The 18,661-nt window shown below is 35.4% G+C and overlaps 2 protein-coding genes across 4 annotated transcripts in view; one reads left to right on the plus strand and one right to left on the minus strand.

Moving 5' to 3' along the window:
- The first annotated feature begins 146 nt into the window (after window positions 1-146).
- Window positions 147-3,246, plus strand: LOC111377561 (hydroxyproline O-arabinosyltransferase 3-like). The gene is made up of 8 exons (XM_023000689.1): window positions 147-266; window positions 379-446; window positions 536-737; window positions 1,911-2,008; window positions 2,095-2,164; window positions 2,255-2,326; window positions 2,457-2,570; window positions 3,145-3,246. Exons 1-8 carry the CDS (start codon window positions 147-149, stop codon window positions 3,205-3,207), a joined length of 807 nt encoding a protein of 268 aa, XP_022856457.1. The 3' UTR covers window positions 3,208-3,246.
- Window positions 3,247-4,288: 1,042 nt separating this feature from the next.
- LOC111377570 (rho GTPase-activating protein 7-like) overlaps window positions 4,289-18,661 on the minus strand; it is a 17,209-nt gene continuing 2,836 nt past the window's right edge. The window contains exons 3-22 of one of the 3 annotated variants that reach the window (XM_023000700.1): window positions 18,295-18,371; window positions 18,030-18,100; window positions 17,836-17,914; window positions 17,562-17,706; window positions 17,330-17,449; window positions 16,360-16,437; window positions 15,423-15,478; window positions 15,271-15,340; window positions 15,046-15,133; window positions 12,656-12,899; window positions 10,473-10,694; window positions 9,646-9,864; window positions 8,776-8,825; window positions 7,899-7,959; window positions 7,727-7,810; window positions 7,256-7,369; window positions 7,012-7,181; window positions 6,166-6,235; window positions 5,225-5,428; window positions 4,289-4,833 (exon numbers count right to left, since the gene is read on the minus strand). In XM_023000700.1, coding sequence (XP_022856468.1) covers window positions 4,654-4,833; window positions 5,225-5,428; window positions 6,166-6,235; window positions 7,012-7,181; window positions 7,256-7,369; window positions 7,727-7,810; window positions 7,899-7,959; window positions 8,776-8,825; window positions 9,646-9,864; window positions 10,473-10,694; window positions 12,656-12,899; window positions 15,046-15,133; window positions 15,271-15,340; window positions 15,423-15,478; window positions 16,360-16,437; window positions 17,330-17,449; window positions 17,562-17,706; window positions 17,836-17,914; window positions 18,030-18,100; window positions 18,295-18,371 — 2,402 coding nt within the window. In that variant the 3' untranslated portion in view covers window positions 4,289-4,653. Of the gene's footprint in view, window positions 4,834-5,224; window positions 5,429-6,165; window positions 6,236-7,011; window positions 7,182-7,255; window positions 7,370-7,726; window positions 7,811-7,898; window positions 7,960-8,775; window positions 8,826-9,645; window positions 9,988-10,472; window positions 10,695-12,655; window positions 12,900-15,045; window positions 15,134-15,270; window positions 15,341-15,422; window positions 15,479-16,359; window positions 16,438-17,329; window positions 17,450-17,561; window positions 17,707-17,835; window positions 17,915-18,029; window positions 18,101-18,294; window positions 18,372-18,661 lie in introns of all 3 variants that reach the window. The other 2 variants (XM_023000698.1, XM_023000701.1) reach the window with 2 other exon arrangements.

The following is an 18,661-nucleotide window of genomic DNA, read 5'->3' on the forward strand; positions in this document are numbered from 1 at the left end:
CAACTTAGTATGCTGACTCATGCTTTTATTTACCGTTCTTGAACTAAATGTCGCTACTACAGCTGAATATTTGCTGTTTAGTAGTTAGTAAAAGGAAGACATGCTTCAGTCTTCACTGATACTTATGTTAACAAGATGACGAGTCCATGTTATTAGTAAAGCTTACTGAGAAAATATATTTTCCTGTCAAAAGGTTTCTTGTTCAGTCTTCTTGGACATGTTTGGATTTAAAAATAAATGGGTGGTCCAGTGCTTTGATTTTTGCTGTCTCTGCTTCTAAGTTTTCTATGTGAGAATAATTTTCCTTGCAAAGCTTTCTCCTTCCACTTCTAATGATGTTTTACTTTGCATTGCATCGTGTTTGAATGTGGTGAATAGGGTTACATTGTTTTAAATAGGCCGTGGGCGTTTGTGCAATGGCTGGAGACAGCAACTATTCAGGAAGAGTATGTATCTTATGATCAAGCCTGAGAAGTCTTTTTCCATCTGCAATGCTATATAATCTAAATCCTAGCTCTTGCTATCACTGATGCAGATACATTCTAATGGCAGAACCTGACCACATATTTGTAAATCCTTTGCCAAATTTGGCTCATGGAGAACATCCAGCTGCATTCCCTTTTTTCTACATAAAACCGGCTGAGAACGAGAAAATCATTAGAAAATTCTATTCTGAAGAAAAAGGTCCTGTTACCAATGTTGATCCAATTGGCAATTCTCCAGTAATCATCAAGAAGGTAGAGTCTGGTTTATAATGTAATCTAAGTGACTTGCTTGATGTGGTTGCAATTGATTTTCTTTTGCTTTCTTAAATTCTATCATGTGCTTTCTACTACACCTTGACAGTCGTATAAGTACATAATGTTGTGAAAATGTAAAGTAAGGTGGTGTAGTTCTCACATTTATTTCCTGGTTATGTGAAAATATTGTTAGTCCTCTCGTGATTGTAGGGATAGGCACTCTCTTGCTTGAAACATACAATGCTGTCAGTCTAACTATTGAGTCAGAAGGCATTTTACGTTCACTGTCTATGATTAGCTCAAGTCAATGGACGGTATAATTTAGAGAAAAATTGAGCCCCCCGTTTGATTCCCATTCTTTGGCCACAAACTGTTATCCATTACTTCAAGTCACCATATTTGACATTCTATCTTTTGTGTAGGTCTCGTAACAATTGTATTTTTCATTCTCATTCTTACAAAAATGGGTATCAAATGGGGACTAAAATTAGAAGAGATAAAGACTACAAAAGAAGGGAAAATGAATATAGGATCGAGAACCAAAACCCAATACTGTACAGACATAAATGCTGCTTTATAGTTTATTCGCCATACCCACCCACCCCCAACTGCCAACTCCAACTTAAGCAATCAACCTCCACGTATTTGAAGCCAACCCCTCGACGCCCTTCCTTCTATCCGTCGTTCAAACAAGAGGGTGGAGAAATGATAAGATGGAGAGATTGGTAATGGCTAATCGCATCTTTTCTCCTTTTCATTTTGTCTTTCCTAAGTCATGTTCTTTAGAATTTATTTATATATATATATCTTTAGGTTGTTATTTCATTATTAAAATGGTACTTATGAACTGAGTGAGGGCATAATGGTCTCTTCCTGGTAAATCAATCAAACCGAAACATTCACTAACTGTTGAGTGAATAGTACCCTGGTCAGAAGGTTCCTATTCTTGGCAAAAGCACACATCTGCCATTTTGGTTTAAAACCCATATTTTCAAGATAGCAGGGGTATCAATCAAGCCAGTCTTTATAGAGTGTGCCCTATCAAAAAATTTCACGAAATCTCAATGTCATTGATTATCGCTGTTATTTTATGCTATAGCCTTCATACATTATGCAATTGCCTCGTGGAAGATACCTTTTACATTGTGTTGACCAATCTAATTTTTCCAGGCAATTCTGGAGAAAATTGCGCCTACGTGGATGAATGTGTCCTTGCGGATGAAAGGTGACCCAGAGACTGATAAAGCTTTTGGTTGGGTTTTAGAAATGCAAGTGCTCTTGGAATCTTTCTAACACATGAATTTGGTCAGTTGTAACTGTCTCTTAATTTGGCTGACATTTGTTTGTTCGATAGGTATGCATATGCAGTTGCATCTGCTTTGCATGGCGTGCGGCATATTCTTCGCAAAGACTTCATGTTACAGGTATGCATGATTATATGTTGGAATCTCCTTATATTCAACGAGTTTCCATAAATCTCAAAATGATTAACATTGTATCATTTGTAAGTTTAGCCCCCGTGGGATACGGAAATTGGAAAGAAGTTCATCATCCATTATACATATGGATGTGATTACAACATGAAGGTAAACCAATTTATACTAAAATAATGCACTCTCGAAATTTTTGCATGTTCTTTGGCTTTGGAGCATTCAAACAAAATGAAGATTCATTTATATAATGCTTATGATTTGTTGAACTTTGGCAATTTAACAGGGAGAGTTAACTTATGGAAAAATTGGAGAATGGAGATTTGACAAGAGATCTCATCTTCGTGGTCCTCCACCAAGAAATCTCCCGCTGCCCCCTCCAGGCGTTCCTGAAAGTGTGGTAGGTCTTATTATTATAATCCTAGCCTTTTGTCACCCGTTCTATTCTGAACTTCAATGCATCTCTATATTTTTTTGCTTGAGTTTGTGGATCTAAAATTTACTCTACAAGATGGACGAATCAATTGGCTCGATCAACTCTCCCATATTTAATAAGACTTTTTTTCTCTTTTCCGATGCAAATTAGCTATTTTTACTATTAGTTATACAATGCCAATAACTCATACTTGAAATTATGCCATCAGTTATTGTGTTGAATGCATGCTTTGGAGTACTTTTGAGTGATTATAAGTAGTGTGTTCTACGGGAACATGTGGATAAGAAGTGGGTGGCAGTTTTGGTTTCTACAAAATGTGTGGATAAAATATATGTTTGACAGTTCTGGTTTCTACAATTTTTAGCTTTGCCAAACATGCATTTAGTAGTATTTTAGATTATTCAAACTCATGTTCAGTCCATCCAAGCAAGTAATAGTAGTAGTAAGCATATGTGATTGCTTACGCGGAATAAATTAGATCAAACGAAAAGAAGAAAATAATTTCCTACATGTTCATTGATTATGCGTTCGTGTACAGGTAAGACTTGTGAAGGCAGTGAACGAGGCAACTGCGAACATTCCTGGATGGGACACAGAATAACTATCAGCCGAGATTGGAGTAAAATCTTCAAACTTCGACNTGAACGAGGCAACTGCGAACATTCCTGGATGGGACACAGAATAACTATCAGCCGAGATTGGAGTAAAATCTTCAAACTTCGACATCTGATGAAGATTAATGACACTTTATGGATCGACTTGTTTATGTGGCCGTCACAAGTGACTATACATACAGCTACATACTAGATGGAGAACAATGCCAGACAGAAGAAATGTTTATTGTCAGACAGACACCTCTTAATAGCAGAACGATGAATTTTGAAATTCTTTTGTATACAGAAGTTACCTTTGTAATTTGTTTTTTTTTTATATTTTGCCTTTTCTTGAAGCTTTCAATATTCAGTCTCCTCTTTTTTATTAGTCAGGATTTTTTGAAATACTCATAATGTCGTGTACTGATTATATGTAAGTTGTAGGGAAGGTTTTGGTAATCCTTAAGGTCTCAGAACCTATTTAAATAATTTAGTAAAACGTGATTTCCTTTTGAGCCTATATGGATAATTTCTATGTTGTCTAGTGAAAAGACCTGGTTAAAAGAACTTTTGGATATAACTAATTAAGAGGGTGCAGGCATTTTTATGTAAAAATGTATTTTTGAATGGTAAACTGATGAGAAATGTGTGACCAGAAAATAAGGAAAATTTTCTGATTTACGTGTAATATTATTTTAATAAAAAATGTGTAGTTAAAAAAAAAGAGATAGAAAAATACATTTTGAAACAGATGGGTACCAAACGGGGCCTAAAAGAGCTTTTACAGAAAGATGGTTGAAGATGATTCGCTCGGAAAGCTCTTATCTAACACGAAAAACAAAAGCATTAACCATACTAGACGGGCCCTTAATACAATTTAGCAATGCTGCACCAAAATAAAGCACAACCTGCCGTTCAGGAGCACTGCGTGCCCTCATTTGGCATAATCCGGCCTGGATTAAAAGCGAATCATAGTTTGAAACGATGCAGTCCATGCGAATTAACCCTATTACGAGAGGGACCGTCTCAGAGCAAGACTTTCAGATCCATACCTAAGTATGCACGAATATCGTTTAACACACAAACAGCTTCTAACATAACAATAGCCACGAGATATATGGAATTTATGATCCTTACAAAATGTCTTGACAAAACACAGACATTGAGTATGTTTCGTTCGACCAAAATGCTCGACTACTTTCCATACATATAACATAATGTCTTATCAATAATTACACAAAGTTGTGCACCTTAAAAAGTTAATATAGTTGATAAGAATCACGGAGCCTAGATGCTAATTGCATTCTCTGTGGTCTCCAAAAATGCAAAACAAAAACAAAAGTTAATAGTAGAGCAACTGCCAAATATGAAATACGACTATATACTAATGGGGACGAAGAATATACAAGGTCGCGACTTCAGTGTCTCTTGATACGCCTGAGGAGAAACCATGTTCAGTTCCACTTAAGAGACGATGATTTATACATATAATCTTGTGAAGTCTCATAGTTTAAATCGAGGCTGTGGAGTTGTTCCATCAACTGAGACCTCCTCTCCTTGAAAAAATCAAGACGTGTTGTCAATTCGACCAAAGTGGATGCTGCTGCTGAGGGATTTCTAGGATAATCTATCACCTGCAGCACATTATAGCATTTTTAGTATCAGAAAGTTTCATCGTAGATTCAAGTCACAACATGTCAATTGATACATGCATCGTTAAATTTTATTAAGTATTCTAAAACGAAGAAGAAAGTTGATGCTCACCACCCCTCGTTCAATGGGCCGTAAACAAAGCCATACAAATAAAAACCACACAAAACGAAGTAAACATGTTTGGATATATAACTCTTTCCTTACAAGTTATAAAAGAAATTGGGAAGTAACTCTTACCTTACACTCTCAAGTAATTTACTTCCAACTTTGACCAATTAAACAATTATTTATTTAAAATCTATTTCATACTGGTATACACTTCTAATTGAACTTTTTAAGATCAGATAAAATATTTTTATAACTTGACCCTACCTCTGCCGGTCTAGATGTGGAAGGCATGGCTGCAGAATCAACATAAGAGAGGTCGTCCACGGAAGAAATCATGGATGCCCCAGTACTTTTAGAATCACTCAAACCTGTTGAATCCATGAACTGATGCCGAGCAGGTCGTCTACTACTGCTGCCAGGTGTTAATACTTGTCCTCTAATATTTCTCAGATCTGCTCCAACAAACTCCTGTAACAATTGAGGGCAAGTTCTGAGTCGGATAGAAAATGTAGTCACGTGCTTGGCTGCACATCCCAAAAAAGGGACAAAATTACAATACATATGTTGTATATAGGAAGTAATTACACTTTACATTCTGTGTTTTCAAAAATTACGAATTACATAATGCTATGTCATATATTTTTCATTTTAACAAGATTGTCTTACCTTTTACGTAGCTTTTTGGTATTAACAAATTGTAATTTTTCCTTTTTTTTTTTTCGGACATAGCTAAAAATGTTATTTTAGTGCTTATGAAATAGTAGTATGTAAATCGTAATATGTAGAAATAAGTTATTTAAAGTGTAACCCACTTTATGCAACAGGTGTTCAAAAAAAGGAAAAAACTGGCTCAAAAGATATTAACAAGGTATGTGAAGTGGAAGTAACCTTGCGCACGGGGATATGTTTTATAAATTTTTTCTTATTTGTTTTGACAGATGATGGAATATGTTAATTGTTAACGCTTATAAAAATTAGTATGTAAATAGAAAATTCCAAATACATGGAACGTAAAGTGTAACCACACCCAATATAAAAGACAAATTCTGTTAATTTTCCTGTCATAAAATAGAAGGCACATGGATATGATGATAAACAAGTCCCAGATAATGCAATGCATCACAGTTTAACAAGAAGGCGTGGAAAAAAAAAAAGAAAAAAGGAAAAAAAAAGTGAAGAAAGAAAGAAGATTGACATGCACTCACCTCAGTTCTTTGTTTCCTTTCATGGTTACAGAAAGCAAGTGTTGTGTCAAAATCATGCTGGAAATACTTCCTGAAGAGAAAATAGAGTAAGCTTTTTCATCTTTCATCCCAAGATTGAGAACGTCTAATAAACAAAAATTAAATCAAATTGCAACTTAAAGTGAATTGAATGGCTTACTCCTCAACCACTGAAATTAAATAATATAACCATCATAGGCATTATTATATGTTTTTGGAACAGAACGTGTTAGATTCACGTGATTCATTCTAGATGGATGGTACAAAGCAAATGTGTTGGCATTTTATGTTTTAGATCTGTAGAAGCGTACAAGCATGTGAACATTGTTCAAAGAAAAATTTAACACAGCGGGCCAGAATTTTTTGGCTCGCTAGAAGGGAAACAATAATATTCTTCAATAAGAAAGCATAAATTACTTAGTTTCCCTAAAATTTGAGAACAACTGATGCACTAACTCTTGATAAGTAGTTTACTACAGAGAATCATGTGTCCATAGTAAAGGTATCTTTTTGCAAGTAATGCGGCATAAAAATATAGTGAATATTGTCGGACTGCAAGAAGAGGAAGAAAATTTTAGTTGAGCATATCATCTTATGATGCAAGCCACCCCCCAATCAGTAAACTCACCAGACCTTGTAGCAAATCTCGGGCATTTCTACATTTCATTTATCTTGTAAACAATGTTCATAGTTGTTTTCTACTTAACTCACTGATATGCCCAAGTAATTTGGTGATATAAGAACATAGTTAAAATGCAATAAAGGAACCATTGAATTCCATAAACGACTGACAGCATCATAAGATGATATAATGGGCTATTGACTCACTGCGGAGGACTCTGATTTGTGGCACGTTGAAACAGACCGGATGCATCAGGGAGAGTGCCATAGTGATTTTGACTTTGCTGACTAAGCTGATGATGAAGTTCAGCAACTTTCTCCTTCAATCTGGCCACATCTGCTTCAGCAAGAGCTATCTCCTCAAGCTCAGCCCTCGTCTGCATAGAAGACAAAACATATCCAACATTCCACGAAATTGTAGGATAACTGAGATATAATAAGTGATACACACCTTGGAATCCATCCCATGAGATCCCGAAACCTGCTCAGAAGACAAGCTCAGGCCCACTTCCAATGCAGCCCGTAAATCTCTCTCAGCTTGCAACTGTTCTTGTAATCTTGCAACCTATAACAGAATCAAGGATAAGTTTGCAAACACTAGATCAATACATGCAGGGTAAGGGGACAAGGATGTACGTGTAGTCGTCTACTGCAAACCTTTTTAAGGAATTAAAGTGTCAAAGGAGCACAAAAGTCATCAAAGCATAAGAAGCACACTTTCATGTGACCTACCAATAAGGTCGTCGTTCACAAAATTGGATGATATACCGTAATAAATATAAAAACTGTTACAGAAATATATCTTTTGCAATTGCAGTGGCTAAACGAAAGAGCACTAAAGATAGAACTCGCTTAATATGGGGATGATTGAAAAGCATTTGGAAAAAATAGCTAAATTTAATCAAGTATAACCAACACATACATCTTGTTCAAGTGCCAAACGACGCTCGTGCAAAGCTTGTTTCCTCCTCTGCAAGCTAGCTTGCAAAATTGCATTTCCTCTTGCCTAACAAAGACGAAAAATAAATCATATTCACACACATTACCCTGGTGACATAATTTTGTAAACATGCTTGTTACAGTAAAAAAATGACCTCTTTCGCAATCCTGTTACGCAGATCATTCTTTGCAATCTCCAATCTCTGGATAGCAAGCCTATAAACAAACTGTAGAAGTCAAATATGAAAAAGAAAAATAATAAAAGTTTAACAGCACAAGCGATAATCCTTTAATTAGGGGGTAAAGAAAAGTTGTGCTGAATTACTCTCTAGCAGAAGATTGAGCAAAATAGTATACTGTAAACTTTAGAAAAAGGATCTTCCACAACATACACACTAGCAAGAAATGTCGTCATTCTTAAACAGAGCGTTAAGAAATTAATATGTGTTACAAATTCTAGTCTTGCTCATGTACCATAGCATATTTTCCCTTCCAATTTCCCCTCTTAACCAATATATGATACAGGAGAAGATACGAGCTTGAAATCTTATGCGCAAAGAAGCAAAAACAATTGCAAAATGAAGACTGGCTGACTGAGAAAGTACAGTCTACAGTAGAACACTAAACATTTTACCCAAAAAAAGATCATCATAGAAAGGTAATGCTTCCACAATTATGAATATAACAATATATATAACCCTATAACTTCCCAAACTCTGCCAGAGTGAAAATTAAAATAAAATCCTTCCTGCAGAGAGCAATTCTGAAAGAGCAAAACGAAAATTTATCATGTCAAGCAGATCTCTAATGTGCTCAGGCAAAATGTGTAACATATAAACCTCGTGTGATTTTCATAGAAGATTACAAGTATAAGGATCTGAAACAGCAATTTAAAAAACTTATCATGTAAAACAGACCTCCAATGTGCTCAGGGAAAATGTGCAACATATAAATCTCGTGTTCCTTTCATGGAAGATGACAAGTATGCGGATCTGAAACACAATTTAAAAAGTGTAATTAAGATTATCTTACTCTTCTTCCCCAGAAGAATCAACTGATTCCGCTGAAGATGTTTTCCCAGACTGCAAGAAGAAAACAGCCATTGCATTAGATTTGCATAAATGAAACATAAGAATAAAAATGTAAGAAATCAAATCTAGATACATGATCAATCCCCTACCCCCACCCCACCTTCCACCAGAGCCAGGGGAGGAAAGTAGAAAACAATGTTTACAAACAAAGAACTCGACATAATGTTTGCTCGGTATGGTAATTATCCTGTTTTCATGCAATCTATGTTATATTCAATACAGAACTTCTGTCATTTCTCATTCTGGAAACAGAATTATAACTTAAAGAACATTTCAAGGGCTTTTATACGATAAAATAGAAACTCCAATCCATCACCATATGCAAATAGATAAAGCAACCGAGTTATGAGGAATGTCATTGTATGAGTTAGAGGCTCTAAATGGAGGAAGAGGGAAATAATATAATTCATAAACAAGGCTAATTAAAGTTCAGAAAAACCAACACATATCGTTTGTGTTTGAGCGCATGTATAATAAGGCAAAAGCACATGTTTTAACAAGCAGGCTGCATCTTTCGCTATAAAGAAGGTTCCAGAAAAGGGAAGGTTTGGTAAAAGCTAATAATCAGTGGAGCCTAAATATAAGGCATCTAAAGTTAGGGATTTGATTAGTTTACACCAACAATAAGATCCCTTTTCAGTTCAGCTATGCACACTTTAAAAAAGTATTAAGTCTCTTGGGGCTCATGGTAAGGTTGATTTTTCTATGGTAAGGATTAAGTCCCGCACCCCTTTCTCCGGCTGTTTTAGATGTGAAAGATTTCCTTAAGCCAAAAAGCTCGTGACCTAAAGAAAAGGAAGGGGAAACTCACATTTTTCTTTCCCCAAAATGTTGATCTCTGGACACTCAGATTGGAATTTGTATGTTTGGTGGTTGGCTTCTCAACCAATGACACAGGTGCAGGACTTGAAAGATTTATCTCTTGATCCATAGATGACAAAATTTCCCCCATAGATTGTTGAGACTCATTACCAATTAATTCGATCGAAGCATTCATTGGATTTTCACCTGGCTTCTTCTGTTGGTCTAGCTGCTCGTTAACCAAAGCATTAGAATCTCTAAAAGGTTTAGGGTCTATAATTGGATTTGATTTAGTTGCAGAAGTAGGACTATCCATGGGAGATCCGACGTCTGAATCATCATTTCCAATTACCTGGTATTACCAAATGCAAGACAATAGCAACCTTGGTAAAAAAATTTAGAAGAATATTCAAATCATTGAAGTAACTGGAATCGACAAATAGGAAATATGACTCACAATAATTGGAACATTCATTTACCATTGATGTGGAACAAGAAAAATGTAGACCAATCATCATTAATCTATTTGTCAAACTAGGAAAAAAATTGTCATTTTTGTGCAATGTGTCCTCGGCTGACAAATTGCTCAGTTACCAAATCTTAATTACCCAACCAAAAACATAAGTATTTGAGATACGGAAATGACACTCCATGAATTCACGTTTATCCAAAAAACATGTTTTATTTCAGCAAAAATGTCTACTTCAAAAAATGAAAAATGTAAAGGGAAAAGGGATTATCATAAATTTCTAGATAACTTTAACCTATTACACTCTCTTACAAGGAGAAGTATATGAAGATGAACGAAGTATGCACATAGACTGTGAGAGAGATAACCTTATAGTCGTAAAGATCGCTGGCTGCAGAACCACTGCTTTCACTTAACTTGCCACTGAGTCTACGATAACAGTCATCTTCTGTTTCAGGGTCAACTTCATTTTCAGCATCATGATAACCATTGTTTTTTATGTCTATATTTTCATCATCAGTTGTATCTTCACTATCACTATTGTCAGTTTGTGAACTTGCAGATATAGAACATCTGTGCAGACTATGATCCTGAAAAAAAAAAAAAAAAGGTAAACGACAAAGAACAATACCAAACGATACTATTTCAATAAAGGAAACAACATAAACTACAATGTGCTACAGAATGAAGACATTCAATATTCGGTTGCCTTTTCATTTTTGGTAATTAATATTTCAGTCTTTGGATGAAAAATTGCACAACCTTGGAGAGATCAACCATAGAAGCCAAGGTGGGGTCCGAGGGGGCACAGATGGAGTAAAAAATGCATATATTGATGTTGTGAAGGATATCTACGAGGGAGAGAGAGAGAATCATTGTGAAGAAACTGCATAAGTCTATCATGGTTCCCATTGCAAGGCATGGTACTTGAATTCCACATCGAAATTATGAGCTTTTAGTGTGTAGTTTATATAGATTTGGACTCTCCAACTTCAATAACTAGCTTTTGAGTTATGGCTCTCCCAAAATCTATATCAATGGTATAGAGCAAGCATTACGTCTCCCGATTGCAATTGAACTGTACAGATGGTAATGCCGACATAGAAATGTTCGTCCAAAACTAGTCATAGGATAGTGCAAAGTCAGTCCAACGTGAGCGCGGCGATCTCGGAGTGTGATGGATTATCATGGTTCCCAATGCAAGGTATGGGACTTGAATCCCACATCAAAAGTATAGGTTTCGATGTATGATTTATATAGAATCGGGCTCTCCAACTTCAACAACTAGATTTTGAAGTATGGCTCTCCAAAGATCTATATCAATGATATCAGAGTAAGCACCACGTCTTCCGATTGCAATCGAGAGACGTGAATGGTGATGTCGGCATAACAGTGTTCATCTTGGACTAGTCAAAGGATGTGCAAAGTCAATCCAAAGTGGGCACGGGGATCGCGAAGTAGGGTAGGTTGTCGAGGTACCCATAGCAAGGTATGGGACTCAAATCCCACATCGAAAGTATGGGCTTTCGGTGTGTATAGACTTGGGTTCTCCAATTTCAACAATTAGTTGTCGAGGTATGACTTTCAGATCTATATCAGAGTCCAATTAGATTCCTGTTAAAACAACATTGCATCAAATGTGTACTAAAATCCTAATTATGGATGGATCCAAAAAATCACTTATTTGTTTGTTCTAATTAGTGATCCATTGATTAAGAACATGCAAGATGGGCTCCATGGTGTAAGCTTCTTGAAAATGATATATTATCTTTCTAAATGAGATTAAAAGGAAAACCCAAATGAAATTGTGAAGAGGATATCTTTAAACAAAAAGATACAAAATTAGTAGGAGAAAATCTGAGAATACTTGCTCATAAGACGATGAATGATACAAGTGACATGGTTCGGCATATTCAAAGAAAGTCATTATATATTTCGAATATAAATAGTGTTACACTAAGTAAATCTAAGGAAAGCTGTCAGCCTAATATCTAATTGGAATGAGGTCATCAAATGGGATTTCAATCTTTCTAATTTAACTTCACAGATGTCCACCCTTGATAGCGGAGTGTAAAGTTGGTCTAGCTGACACCATATATGGAGTAAAGCTTAGTTGAGTTGAATTAAGAATTACATAAAAATGTCGATCAACAATTACAAGCATAAAACACTTGCAGATGGAATTCAATGACACTGTTCAATCCATTTTAAAAATCACAGCATAATAACTAGATCAATAAGGAGGAAGCAAATATGTTGATGCCATTCAGCTAAATTGAAAATGTCAATATATTTTTCAAGAACTGCATTAGTTAACCATAGCATACAGAGTTGTACATTTTACAAAGAGATAAGCATCCAAACCATAAGTTGAGAGCCAACTAGAGCAATAGAAAATATACGATGATACAAAGACAGATATGAGAAGAGAGAAGGTGAACGGAGAAAAGACAAGTGAGAGAGATGGCAATGCATGGCTTACGGCTCAAATTGGAACTCATCAATGAATAAGCCAACATAATTCCAAAACCAATAAACCAGAGCAACTTACATCAAAAATATTCTCATATTCATCCAAGAGTGTTGTAATAATGGCTTGGGCATTATTAGCAGCATTTGCAGCAGCAAGAAGCTGAGCAGAATTGTCACCGTTGATATCAAAATCATCCTCCAGTTCACATTCACCAGCTAAAAGAGGCCGCAAGAGCAGTGGTGCCATACAAGCAGCAACAGCAGATGGAGTCATCCGATTATCAGATGCATGTGAGGAAATCATATGCATCATCTTAAGAATTCTGTGGATTATACAGGAGATAAATGAAATTTGAGAAAACAACAAAATTTGTGCCTACATGACAAAAGATAAAATCTAAGACCATGCTTGCGCCTCATTGCAAAGAAATAATTCTTATGTGTCAATGCTTATTGAACACTAATCTTCTAAAAATTAAAAACAGATAACAGTTAATGCTACTGGTGAGACTGTGTCATTGATCTGTCGTAGTAGTCTTGGTGTTTCACAAACAACATAAAACGCAATGATGTTCATAAATCACAAAAAAGGACCCATTTGACAGACACCACAGATCAGGGACACTCTACCTGAATTCCAATTAACAAATTACCAGTAAAAATTCACATGAAATCAAGTTCTCTAGCTTGAACTTGGGGTCCAATCCCTTTATTGATAATGCAAGAGCAAGTTGCATCTTAATCTAAGAGATTCAATTTAATTTGCTAGCACTCTATTTAATCTCAGCTATTGTCAATTCCCCTGAAATGTGGAGGATGACCGCATATTTGTAAATTCTTCAAATGGTCCTGCAATAATCACCCCTAGAGTAAAAATATTCCAGTGAAGGGGAACTAGTTCTGAATTGATTATGACACCTCAGATAAATGGAGATTGAGGGATGTGACTTCAGGGCTTAATTTACTGTAGCATGGCGAGGCCTCCCACGTCCAACATCAAAGACTGTTCTGGTCCTCCCTTCTCCATGTATAATCTCTCTATAATTTTTAGCCTGATGTCTCCAATTAAACATGCAGCTGACAGTTAAATCACTGACGAATATAAATACTTGGGTGCTATCAAATGCTTAACCTGAGACAATGCTCATTAAGGGTTACCTCCGTCTGCCTGCGTTGTTTAAAGACAAAAGCACTAATACCATTTTCCTTTTAACAGACTAGGCATTTCCTTCCGATTTTTTTCTAATTGTCTCCATTAGAACATTTACTCTGATAGTACTTAGGATTATTATTGTGAGCTGTTTATTGCATGTTAACCCATAATAGTCGAAGCTATTCAATTACATCGCACGCTAATTACTTTACTCCGAGTTATCTCCTTTAAATAGATCAGGGGTGCATGTTGCAAAATGTTGCAAAAATGAAGCCTTCATTAGCAAAATTTATAAATCATTTATAAATGGTTAATTTATTTTCAATCACATATTTCCAGTGGACCCAAAAATGCTATCCACTTATCCATCGCTGATTTTTATCTATATATAAATTAAACAATTAATAAATTCTTCCCAAATAGAGAGTAAATTTTTTTAATTTAAAACTTTGGCACAACTTTTAAATTCGTGTTGCAATAGGGAGAGAGTATCATGAAAAAGAGTCCAAGAACATTCTCCTAGTATAAATGATAAAAGGCCTTCCTACTGTTCTGGTGTGATGCAGAAGGAATTAGACTTTATGACAACGTGGGACTGGCGCAAGAAAAAATAGATAACTTCCCGATTTTTGGAGAAATTTTTGGAGTTGTCCGTTTTTGGCGAATTTTTAGTCAATTTTGATTGGTAACAAACCAATGAACAAGATTTAAGGGCTTCGCCTCTAATGCAAGGCCAATATCAGGCAAATTACTTCGTTTAGGCATTCATTTATGCGTTTTTCCCTTTTTGATAATTTTTATTTTGGTTGTATCTCAATCAAATAAATGCAAATTTGAATTCCGTTTGTTGGAGGATACTCCTGAAGATTAAGACTTTCAATTTTAGTCATTATCTCGATTTTTTCCATTTTTGGAAAAAAATCATTTTTTATTATTTTTTTATATTTTCCAAATTTTCAAGGGTTTTCGATATATAAAGCATTGTAAACCTTTTGAGGCCACATTAATTGATAGAAATAAAAAAATTTCGTGAGTTTTTTATCTTTGTGAGATTTGTTCATCTTTCCTATAAGTTTCCGCTACATCATGTTCATCATGAAATTGCGCCAAACGTCATGCTGCTAAATAAGATTTGGAATCTCTTCTAATATCACTGACATTGAGAGCATTTCACTTGAAATGATGCAAAAGAATTAACCCTGGACTGAAACTAAAATTGTGAGCAAATGGTACAAACAGAAGAGAAAATGTACGGCCACATATAAATCAGACTTACATGAGAACACATCGTACAAACAAAAGGTGAAATGGGGTACCTCTGTAGGAGACGCCTGTTGGGTTCAGGAAAAGTATCCTGTATTGCAGAGCACATTGCATTCACCCGAGCTTCCTTCTGATCAATTTCTTTTAGGACAGCAGCAAAGAAAAAAAATTGAAATCACTTAAATGTTAAGAATCCAAGCCAATGTTTTACAAGAAATGCAATCAAACAGGATAAAAAATTGGGACAAATAATTAAGCTAAAGAAGTAACAGGCTTACTATAGGCTTCCAACAAAGCAGTGCAGCAAGATGCAGGGACAGGAGATGAAGGCAGCTCCCGAAGAACATGCTGAGAGAAAGTAAATGGCACTGAAGTAAGGATTTCAATGAAAATGAAAACAAAAGAACTATGTATGTAAAATACTAGAAACCTTAACACAGTCCCCAATAACATGAGCGTCCTCATCTGGACCAAATTCAGTCTTGCCTGAAATCAAGTGGCAGTCATATTAGTTTGGATGCCATATATATAATATCACATTCAAGAAAAGAAAAGGACGGAGAGATGTCTACAACTAAACCATAAAATCCGCTATTTGCACTTTCTTATCTTTGTAATGATGTATATAGATCCTTCAGAAATGAGCCTGAACCCAGACTAACAGCTATACCATACTTCTTGCTAAAATAAATCATGATTAAATCTAGTGCAAGGTTTAGGCTGAGCTAAAAAGTTAGTCTTTTTACTAGTTTTTGAATATTTAGTCCCTTGACACATGACACGCAAGCAATGAGTATATAGGTGCAGAATATTTTAGTACGAAAATTTTGGCAATAAAGGTGGAAGAAGGGTTTATATTATAGACTCAAGATTAGGAAACTTGGGAGTAAAATACAAGCAAACGAGAGTACGGAGAAAATGATATTTGTCTGTCTCTTATACATGTTACCAGACATAGAGAAGCAACAGTCTTTTACCCTTCATCTTTCTTCACAACGAGAATAACATCAAACGACAATAGAAACTAACAGATGGAGACTGGTCAATGGATATACAGATCCATCATTTACCCTCCGCTCTAATAAATCTTCAATATTCAGGACATAATTTACCATAAGAACCTCTTTCCCAACAAAGATCACAATCTCCCACTAATGAAGTCTCCCCATTATTCTGTGAAGAAAATCTAAAAATATTGAGAAGATTAAAATGCACCAATAATATTATAATAAACTGAATCTAAAGAACTAGTGCAATCATTGTAATGCATGAAAGAAATTTGGCTTCAAGTATATAAATTGTGAAACTTCTTCTGGTCTGGCATATGCTAGATTGCAATCAGTCATTGGTTTGCATGAAGATAGTACCTTGTTCATATTGTTGAACTCTTCGCTCCACTTCCTCCACATCTGCAGACTGCCTAAGAATTCCTTCAACTTTCACTCCTATTAAAAGTAGCTCCCAGTCAGAATAAATACATTGAAGAAAGGAAAAGAAAACAAAATGTGCATTTTCTTTGTTGTTTTGGGGAGAGAATAAATAGAAAAAATTTTAGCCTTGGATTCAATTTGACTTGGCTTCTTATAATCATGACTAAATATTCCACCTCATCTTCAGTCAGCTATCACATTTAAAAATGTATGGTGGTCATCATATATATCAAGAAAAGATTTGAAATGACCCTGCATCTTAATTGTAGAAACTGTTATCATCATCAAGCATAGGTTGATGTTTAAGAAATACAAGAATTTACTCTTTGAAGATAATGAATGCAAATCTCCAAAGAGAACTAATCAAAATGCCCATTCCAGGAAAATGGAAAGTAAAACTGTTTAATCTGGAATAGGATGTAATTGCAATCAGAAAACACTGAAAGCTACTCTTATTACTCTCATTATCCCAGACAATTTTTGACTCTTTGGTCATTTTGACTTTGACTGACCTTGTTCAAATACATTTACTAACATGAGGTAGAGATGAATACTATATTTACTGAATCACGATATTCAGAAAGAACACATTTTTGCTTCTGTGAAAATTAGAATTGCGCATTACATGGTGAAGGAGCAATGAAAAAAGTTAAGAAAGTATAAGTAGAAATAAAGTTTCAAGATTGGGGAAAAAAGGAAGGAAGGAAGGAAAAGCAATTAAGGTTTTCTTGCTAATTAGCTCGATATTTAGCATAATCAGTTCTAGAAATAGCCCCTAAATTCAATAACAAGGAAACAGACAAAGAATCATAAAAGCAATTGAATCAGACAATAACATAAATTTAGACTAGTACCATTTTAGAGTTGTTCTCCAGACAAGAATCCAAATAGAATATGAAAAAATTACCGTGTTTCTCGAGAAATTGAAGTGCTTTTTCAAGGAAGGATGGTCCTCCATCTATATCTTCCAATGCAAGCAAAATTGGGCGTCCAACAACCAAAGATTTCACTGGGCGCTTATCCCTACCTGAATCAACAAGAAATGTGTTAGAATGTGATTAAAGGACTGCTTGGAGTTCAAGGAATCTGCATTACAAAGCTCAAAGACATAATTTTCTGAAGAACAAGCATGTACTGACGTTGATAGAAGGACCCTTCAGTTGTATCATTAGTGTCACTCCTAAATATCCCATTGTGTCCCATCACAAGCACAGAACTTGGAGCTTGTGCAAGAGCATGTTCTAGAGCTGTCTTCCACTCATACAAGTCCTCCGATGTCTCTGCCTGAAATATCAAAAGAGGAAGAAGAATAGGTTATAAGATAATTTATTTATATATATATATATATATATATATATAATTTCACACACACACATATACATGTATAATTTCAAAAGAAGATCTTTTACGCACTTTAAGAGTAAATGCCCGTCCATCACGTCCATCAGGAAACAAAACGGTTAGTAGCTTCTTATCTTCTCGAACTACAACACTGCACCAAAAGAAAATCCACGAATATTGCAAGAGAAATAGATAAACAGGCACATCAGAGAGAAATAGAGGAAAGAGTCAGAGAGAGTCCACAAGTTTGTGTCATTGATTCATACCTCCCTGAATTATTTAAATCAATGCCCCCCAGAGTCAGATTTACTTCACCACCTCGCTGTGGAAGTGCGCTCTACAGGAAAACAAAAGTTGTACAGTCATTAAAATATCAATAGTTCTGTAAGACTGTGACAATGAATCAAATACGGACTAGCGAGAAGTATCACGTCTGCAAGACAGCAGGTGCTCTTAGCAGGAATAAGCAGCAAATGTATCAAATTCACTCTACTCAAAGAAAAAAAAAACGAAGGCATAAATGAATCTAACAGGGTCATTCTTGAAGAAAACCAAAGAAGTGCGCGTAAGGATAAACCATCGCTTCTTCCAGGACCTCCATCCTAAACCTGTAAGAAGTTACAGTGGTTAATCAAAATTAATAATGCGTAAAGTGGAAGTGACTGAATTTTACATTTTCATTAAAATAAAATAGCAAGTGGAGAAGGCGTTTCATTTTATATCACAATGACCAAAAGTTTGCATTTATCAATGAGTCATTCATTAAATGTTTTTTCTAACTTCCGTCATCTTGTACCCAGCTACTGTTTAGATGATTTCAGATCTACTGACAAACAATAAGTGTCTTGTATCTAAGCACCTGTTTGATCTGGATTAAAATCTAGATTTTAATCTAAAT

This window comes from Olea europaea, unplaced genomic scaffold (genome assembly GCF_002742605.1).
Source record: "Olea europaea var. sylvestris unplaced genomic scaffold, O_europaea_v1 scaffold1679, whole genome shotgun sequence".
In the NCBI taxonomy this organism is placed as follows: Eukaryota; Viridiplantae; Streptophyta; class Magnoliopsida; order Lamiales; family Oleaceae; genus Olea; species Olea europaea.